The sequence below is a fragment of the Muscardinus avellanarius genome (assembly GCF_963383645.1).
Source record: "Muscardinus avellanarius genome assembly, chromosome: 3".
Classification (NCBI taxonomy): domain Eukaryota; kingdom Metazoa; phylum Chordata; class Mammalia; order Rodentia; family Gliridae; genus Muscardinus; species Muscardinus avellanarius.
Genome location: NC_137788.1, coordinates 158,458,812 through 158,467,315, shown reverse-complemented (window position 1 = coordinate 158,467,315; position 8,504 = coordinate 158,458,812). Strand labels below are relative to the sequence as shown.

Genomic DNA, 8,504 nt, shown 5'->3' with positions numbered 1-8,504 from the left:
TCTTGAACTTCACATGAATGGACTAATCCGGGACGTACCTTTAGTGTGTCGCTTATAGTCTGCTTCTGAGCCCCACGCGTGCTTTTATTTTGCGTGGATTAGTAAGTAGTTTATTCCTTATTTCTAGGTAGTATTCACTGAATGGACGCTGGTGATTTTGTTTACCCATCTTTTGATGTACCTTGGGGTAGCTTCCAGTTTTTCGATTTTATGAATGAGAGGGCTATCAACATCCCACGACAGATGTTTTTGTAAACATATTTTGATTTCTTTTGGGTAAATAGCTCGGAGTAGAACTGTGAGATCTGAACTTAGGTGTGTGTTTAAGCTTACCAGAAACGACCAGTTGACTTAACGCAATCTCAATAAGTGCAATGCATCTTAATGAATGAATGGCCCCGATTACCCTAGGAAATGAATTCTTTGATATTTTCTATGTCATGATCTGCTTTAGTTTTATATTGTATCGATACAATATGGGCACACATTCTTTTAAAATGTATCCTTGAGGATAACATAAACTTTTTTTCCCTTAATGTTGCTGAGTTGTCTGTACAGCTCGGGATCTGATCGACTCCTGTGGAAACACCTGAGAGATGGCTTTCATGGATCTTTTGCATACTTTTCTTTCCTTTCTCAGTATTCAATACATACAAAACCATGGCTAACGTGTCTGAGTTATAAAGCATCATTATAAAATGGGAGTTGGTAAATCTGGGAGTCAATTCAAGACTGGACATATTTTTAAGGACTTTACATGTGCCTCTGGGCTTCTTTACTTTCTCCAAGGGAATGAATGCCCCTCATTAATCCTCTTGCTAAAGCAAAGTCAAAACAGCAACTAAAACAATTATTATTATTATTTTTTGTGGTACTAGGGGTGGAACCCAGGGGCTTTCTACCTCCAGGCTACACTCCCAGACCTATTTTTATATTTTTATTTGGAAACAGGGTCTAAGTTGCCGAGAGTCTAAGTAGCTGAGGCTGGCTTCGAACCTGTGCGATCCTCCTGTCTCAGCCTCCCAAGCGACGGGATTACAAGTGTGCACCACCACGCCCGGCTACAATTATTGTTTCTTAAGAGCTTTATCAAAATGGTGTCATGTTCTGCATAGCTTTGTTTTTAAACTTGTATATATTTTTTAGCATTGTGTTTCAAAGATTTACCCATGTTGTGTGTGGTTTTGGCTTATTCAGTTCTGCTGCTGAATTACATATTTGGGGGGAATATATCATAATATACTGTATTGGAATTATTTGTGTTGTTTTTTCGTCTTTTTATCTGATATTTGTTGTATCTTGGGGAAATCTGGTATTTTCAGTAGAATAATTTGAGCTAAAGTTATTATCAGGTAAACAGAAAAAAAAATAGAAAGGAAAGAAGGAAAGAAACAAGCAATTGGCTTGTGCTTTAAAAACAGAAGAATCTTAGGAAACGTGGGGAATAGTGAAAAACGGAAACCAGGTTACTCTGTAGTTAAGGTTTGTCTGTGTAATTTTATTCCAATGTTAAAAAAAGTTTGATTGCAGAACATTATCATCGAAGAAAATAAAAATCACCTTCTTTGCCTGCGTGATCAAATTAGAGTCTGAAGGCAAACCAAATTTTGCCTTTTCTAAATATTAAGCTATAAAAAAGGCATCTAACTTTAGTGTTTAAAACTATTAATTTTGTTGACTTCTACTGTAGGCAAACACATTTAAAAATTCACAAATGAAAAATCATTCTAGTAAAAAAAAAGAAAAGAAAAGAAAAAAGAAACTCTACAACCCCTACAAAAAACGGTATGCATTGGTCTCTATTTTATACATCTTTTATTCTCAAGCAAACAAATGGGCATTTTCATCATTAATACTAAAAGTATATTGTATAGTATTTAAGGATTGTATGTGACATTAACCTTCTGAAAAGCTCTGTTAAACTTTTGTCTTAATTTAAAAGTGTATATTTAAAAACTCTGAACATCAAGTATAATGAAAATAAAATATTGATGGCCCTTTGCACTTCAATTATTCTGCTGAAAACATCAGAGTAGATCTGTAGGCATTAAGATCAGCCTCATGCAGGGAACGTTCTGAAGAAATATTTAAAAATTAGTAGGTTGAATTTTAATTATTAACATGTATTTTTTTATTTTTAAATGATGCATGCTAAATTTAAACTCTCGTAGATTTCTGCCTTTGTTAATGTCCGGGCATATCTAAAACTGGAACATTTCATTTAAAAATTAAGCTGAATTTGAGTTAAGCAAAACAACTCCTTATGCATAATTCTCTTAAAAAATGGGCTTATTTCTTTGCACACAACCGACTCACTGGATTGAACTTAAAATCTCAAAGAGAAAACAGATTAGAAAACAAATACAGGGAAGAAAAGGCGCTTTCCTTTACGACAGCTCTAGATCTCTATTTATTTCCTAAAGAATCATTTCCGAGCGATGGGCTGCAGAAATGTTTTGCAGCTCTACTGTAACAAAGAAACCTTTCCTAGAGAACAGGTCTCCACCAGTCGGGCTGAGGTTCGGTTCAGAAGACACAAGCTTCAGTTGGACCTGGACAGAACTCCGTGATTAGCCATTTCCTTTTTTTTTTTTTTTTCCAAAAAATTTTATTGACATCCACGAGCCTGAGTCACGAAGAAACCCAACCACCTCGAGGGGGACACGTGGTCCAATCACTATTTTTTAAAAGTCCACGTATTTCAAACTCCTCTCTGGACCGCGGCTGAGCAGCGTCCTGCCCGGGGACCTGGTCGGCGGCGCCGCATCCCTGCACCGAGGGCTCCCGCACGTCCGCGGGGGGGACACCCCGGCATCCCTGCACCGAGGGCTCCCGCAAGTCCGCGGGGGGGACACCCCGGCATCCCTGCACCGAGGGCTCCCGCACGTCCGCGGGGGGGACACCCCGGCATCCCTGCACCGAGGGCTCCCGCACGTCCGCGGGGGGGACACCCCGGCATCCCTGCACCGAGGGCTCCCGCACGTCCGCGGGGGGACACCCCGGCATCCCTGCACCGAGGGCTCCCGCACGTCCGCGGGGGGACACCCCGGCATCCCTGCACCGAGGGCTCCCGCACGTCCGCGGGGGGGACACCCCGGCACACCCCGTGCACTGCGGAGGAGACTTGGGGATGGATCCAGTTTCTAGTCACTTACGCATCAAACGGAGCCAGGGGGCCGCGCCCGGGGCCCGGGGCAGGTGCGGGGGGGCGCGCAGGGGCCGCTCAGCCGGGAGCGTGCCGCCGGGTGCGGGCCGGGGCCGCAGCCCGGAGCATCAGCCCTGGGGTCCCGCCCCCCCAGCGCGGCCTCCGGCCCGGACACGCCCCCAGCCGCCCACGTGGTGGAGCCCGGCGGCGGCGGGGAGCCCAGCCGCCCCACCCGCCGAGCCGCCCCCAGCCCGGGCCCCCACGCTTCCTCCCGGAGGGAGGAGGGAGGCGAAGGGAGGGAGGGGGCGCGCTCGCGCGGGCCGCGCTCCCGGCGCCGCAGCGCCCCCTGGCGGCCACCGCGCCCCGCTCGCCGTGGGGCCCCTCCGGGGCTCGGGGCGCGGCGGGCTCCCGGGTCCGCCCCGATCGCGCCCCCGCGGCGCCCGCCCGGCCCGCCAAGTGCCGGGCGCCGTGGCCTGGGGGAGGGGGTCCCCGTTCTTTCGCCCAGGTGCGCCCCTCCCGCTACGTCCGGGTTTCCCCTACCCGCTGCAAAAAAAAAATAAAAAAAAAAATAAAAATGAATCCAAGACCGAGGTGCGGCACGCACGCGCTTATTTATTTTGCAACAGCTGCAAGAACAAGGAAGCTGTCGGGGCGCCCGTGGTCCGGGGACCTCGCGGCCCCGCCCCGCCCGCCCCGGCTCGGCGGGCCCGGCCGGCGAGCATTGTTTTTGGAGTCCGCGGCGGGCGGGGCGGGGGCGCGCGCGCGTGCGGCCGGCGCAGTGCGGGCGGGGGCGCGCGTGCGGGCGCGCGCGGGGGCGGGGCGCCCCCCCCCCGCCTCGCCGGCGGCCCCGGCGCGCTCCGCTCCGCACGCCCCGCTCCGGCTCCGGCTCTTGGCTGGCGCCGCCCGGCCCGGCCCCCGGCGCCCGGGCTGCGGCGGGGCGGCCGCTCGCGGGGGCGCGCGCGCGTGCACGGCGCCGGGCGCGCGCGGGCCCCCAGTGTGTGGCCGGCGCGGCGAGGCCGGGCTCTTGTTTACAGCGTTAACTCCGCGGAGCGGAAAAGAGGGAGCGCGGGCGGGAGCGAGCGGCGCGGGCGGGAGCCGGAGCACCGCCGCAGCGGCCATCCGCGGCCCCACGCGCCGCCGCCCCGGCCCGGACCCCGGCCCGGCCCCGGCCCGGACCCCGGCCCGCCGCCGCACGCGTGACCTTCAGCCCCGGCCCGCCGCCGCCCGGCCGCCGCTTTGTCCTGGATTTGGGAAGGAGAGCGCGGCGGTGAGGGAGGAGGAGGAGGAGGAGGAGGAGGAGGAGGAGGAGGAGGACCGCGGGGAGGACCGCGGGGAGGACCGCCGGGAGGAGGGAGCCGCTCATTCATCGCTGCGCCCTCCGCAGCCCGCCCGCCCGGCCTCCCCGCCCGCGCTCGGGGTCCCGCAGCCGGCGCCCCCCTCCTCGCCCCCCGCCCGCCTCCCGGGGTTGGAACATGGAGGCCGACGAGGCCGACAGCCCGCCCCGGCGCGCCCCGGGCGCCCGACCCCGCCGAGCCCCGGGCCGCTGCGGCCGGCGCTGAGCCCCCGGCCCGAGCCCCCGGCCCGAGCCCCCGGCCCGAGCCGCGCCGCCCGCGCCCTGGTTTTTGGAGACGGAGCCGACACTTGAGTTGGAGACTTTTCCTTCTTTTTTCCTTTTGTTTTCTTTCCTTTTTTTTTTTTTTTTTTGAGCGAGGGGAATTTCGTCCCAAATAAAAGGAATGAAGTCTGGCTCCGGAGGAGGGCCCCCGACCTCGCCGTGGGGGCTCCTGCTGGTCTCCGCCGCGCTCTCGCTCTGGCCCAGCAGTGGAGAAAGTGAGTGCCCCGCCGCCGCCGCCGCGGGAACTTTCCCTCCGGGGGGCTGCGAAACCCGAGTTGCCACGGCCGCAGCTGTCGGGCCGGGCGGGGGCCTGGGCGGGCTCCGGGGTCGCGGCCCCCCCGGGCACGATCCTGGGGCGGCCGGGCTGGCCGGGTCGCGAGGGGACGTGGGGAGAAGTTGGCAGCCCCCCGCCCAGCGCCCCGACTCGCCCCCCGGATGCTCGGGCCCCCCAGCACCCCGCGATGGCCCCGGAGTGGACGGGGTGGCCCCGGGGTGCGCGCTGTCCTGCCGGGGAGGCGCCGCGGCCCCAGGACACGTTTTCCAGCCTCCGGCGCGGCCTCGCGGAGCCCGTGGGGTTCCTGGTCTTTTCGGTCCCTTTGGCGTTTCCTCCTGGGGTTCACCCCCCAAGAAAGACACGCGCACGCACGCACTCTCGGGTCCCGAGGCCGCTCTTAGGGAAAGGTGAAGTCGGGACCCTCGCCAGCCAGGTTTACCCGGGGCGTCGACTGAGCCCCCAGTTGGGAGGGCCCTGCCCCCCCCCCCGTTCTGCGGGCCCGTGGACGCCGCTCCTGCGGAAGGGTGCGGGCAGGGCGGGGGCCGAGCGCGTGAGCGAGTGTGCCCGGCGTTTGCACACACGTGCGGGCGCGGAGGCCGGGATGCTGGGCCGGCGGGCGGCGCCGGCGCCGGGAGGCGGTTGTGTTTCGCGGGCGCAGAGCCCCGGCCCGGGTGGCGCTGCACGGCCAAGCCCCCCCCCCTTCCTTTGTACATAGTTGATAAGCAGTATCGGCCCACACTCGCGATCGCTCGCAATCCGATAGCTTGTGTTTTGGTGGTGTCGGGTAGGGGGTAGGTAGGGAGGCGCGGGCCCCCGGAGGGAGGGGGAACGCCCCACGGGCCAGGGGCAGAGAGGAGGGGGTTTTGTTCCTAAATAAATAAAAAAAAAAGTGCGGCGTCCCGGCACTTTGGAGATGGCGGGGTAATCTGAACACGATGACAAGTTGCAGTGCAGTCAGAAGGGCCGCGAGGGCGTGTTGGTGAGTAATGTTTTGTCGGAGGTATGCAGGTGGCGCCTACTAACTTGGAGAAATCACGACTGAACCTCGAAGGGCGGTGGGGAGAAGCCGGAGGCAGCGGGGGCAATTCCGAGAGGTGGTTCCTATAAACAACTCCAGCGCCTTCCACGTCGCGGGGGGGGGGGGGGTCCACCACCGAGGAGCGCAGATCGGCCGTCGCCCACAGAGCCCGGCTCTCCTGATCGGGCCGAGGGCTGCCGGCCCCCTTCTGCTCGGGTCCAGGAGGTGTTTGGGGGACAGAGGAGGAGGGTGTCTAAGTCTTTAAAAGCTAAATATAGTTTCGAAGACATCGGAGAACTCTCTTATTAGGGCGTGCTATTGAGCTGTGCCGTCCTCGCGTCTGTCTTATTATTTAATGTAAATTCCGAAATTTAAGGCAGCCAGCGATGGCCTTACTCCTATGGGGCACGACTCTGACAAGCACAGACAGGAGGGAAAAGGGTTTTTAATGTATGTCTGAAAAATCCCAAGATGCCCAAGCTCTTCCCAAGGGTCCCAGGGCAGTTGTCCTTAAAGCCTGATAGAGGGCGAGAAGGCACCCCAGATCTTGTAGGCGGTTCGCCTGACTCAGAATACCTTCCCCTCTCTCCATCCCTGCGGCTTTGGGGATTCCTTGGTAGGCATACACGACACCCCATGGGGTTTTTAGTCTGAAAGATGCTAGACCACTCGATTCCAAAGGCGCCCAGGCCTGTGGGACCGGGCTGGTCCGTGGCTGTTGGTCCCAGGTATTGTGCTGGTGTATTTAGGGGTTAGTGATTCTTCCTTAAGGAGTGGCAGCACCAGGTGTTTCATCTTTAACTTAGGAGATTTAGAAGTTTGAGAAGCAATTGTGGTCACACAGATGCTTTGCTTTCTGTTTACTATACTGTGAGCAGTGTTTCTGAAAAAAAAAAAGAGTCGGAAGTTATGAGCAATCACAGATAATCTAATGGCTGTTGACTTTATTTTTTAAGTCAATGAGCCTTTTAAACTCACTGTGGCCATGTCCCTGTTTTGCCCCAGACACAGGAACGTCCTGTTATCAGAGACTTATAGGATGTGGAATGTTGGCGTTTCAAGGAGTTGGTGTTTTATTACCTACCAGAAGGAGAGCCCAGAATAAGAACGATTGTAAGAACCTAAATAGCAAGTTAGAGTTTCGGCTTTCTAGAGGAAAATGGCAAGCAAACAGTATTTTGTAGAGGGGTGGTGTGGAGGTGGGGGTGGGAAGTTGAAATCAGATGTTTGAAGTTGGGCGTGGCAGCACACGCTTATCAATCCCAGCATCTGGGAGGCTGAGACGGGATGATCCCAGTTCGAGGCCAGCCTCAGCTACTTTGTGAGGCCCTTTGCAACTCATTGACAGCCTGTTTCAAAATAAAGAATGAAAAATAATAGGGCTGGGGGTGTAGCTCAGAGGTAGAATGCCCCTGGGTTCCATCCCCAGTACTGCAAAAAAAAAAAAAAAAAAAAAATCAGATGTTTGATTTGTCAAAGGATTGGGAAAATCCAGCTCTGAGGAACACGCTGAGACTGGACCTGAAAAACTCGAAAACAGTGAAAGGGATGAGTACAGGGAGCACTTCTTGCATGACTCCACGGATGGGAAGGAGATGTCCAGGGCCAGCAAACCCGTAGAGACCCGAGACTAGTGGTTGCCAGGGCGGGGGGGAGGACGGGAGGAGGCGTGGCTGCTCACGGGTACAGGGCTTCTTTTTGGGGTGATGAAAAAACATTCTAAACTTAGTGGTGATGATTTCACAACTCTTAACCTACTAATCACTGTTAGAAGACCCGTCTTTAAGTCAGTGGCCCTGATGGTATGTGAATTCTATCTCAAGGAACCTCTTATTTTGAAAGAAATATGCTAAGGTTGGAAAGAATATATTGGGCGACCTCAGACATACAAATTAGACTAGTGAAATTAGTAAGTAAATTTGCCCTCCGCCGGCGCCGGAGTCTCTCCTCTGTTTTTTTAAGCTATGAGGTTTTATTTGTTGTTTTTTTGCTGGATCTGTGAATTACAGCAATACAACAGAATGATCATTGAAGTTGTCAACAGCAGGGACTTAATACCACGGGAGAGACACAGACAGACAGACAGACAGGGGAAAGTAAACCTTGATCATTTTGAGTTAAAGATTGAGGGGTCGAATTAAAAAAAAAAAAAAAAAACACCACCATTGGTGAAAGTCGCTTTTCTTTGGCAGTAAAATCTTCATCTGAAACTGAAGATATGTTGGTCTTCTCAAGACAGATTAGGAGCCGGGGCTGGATGGTTGCTTGTGTTTTCGGTTTCACTGTATATGTTTTCCAACAACAGTAACAACAAAACCCTGTGCTGTTTCAGGATGGTAAAGATGCCTGTCTTTAGTAATGCCGTATTTACCACACGTGGTAGTGAAGCCCAGGGTGACCTGTTCGTTTTAATGCGGTGTTTTTGTTTTTCTCCCCTTTTTTCCCCTTATTA

At 54.5% G+C, this 8,504-nt stretch overlaps 1 protein-coding gene across 2 annotated transcripts in view; it reads left to right on the top strand.

Annotated features, from left to right (window-relative positions):
- Positions 1 to 4,651: 4,651 nt before the first annotated feature.
- The window catches only part of IGF1R (insulin like growth factor 1 receptor), a gene marked incomplete at its 3' end in the record, with an annotated part of 296,941 nt that continues 293,088 nt past the window's right edge, over positions 4,652 to 8,504 (top strand). For both annotated transcript variants that reach the window (XM_080692580.1, XM_080692579.1), the window contains exon 1: positions 4,652 to 4,975. In XM_080692580.1, the coding sequence (XP_080548706.1) occupies positions 4,882 to 4,975 (94 nt within the window). In that variant the 5' untranslated portion in view covers positions 4,652 to 4,881. The remainder of the gene's footprint in view (positions 4,976 to 8,504) is intronic.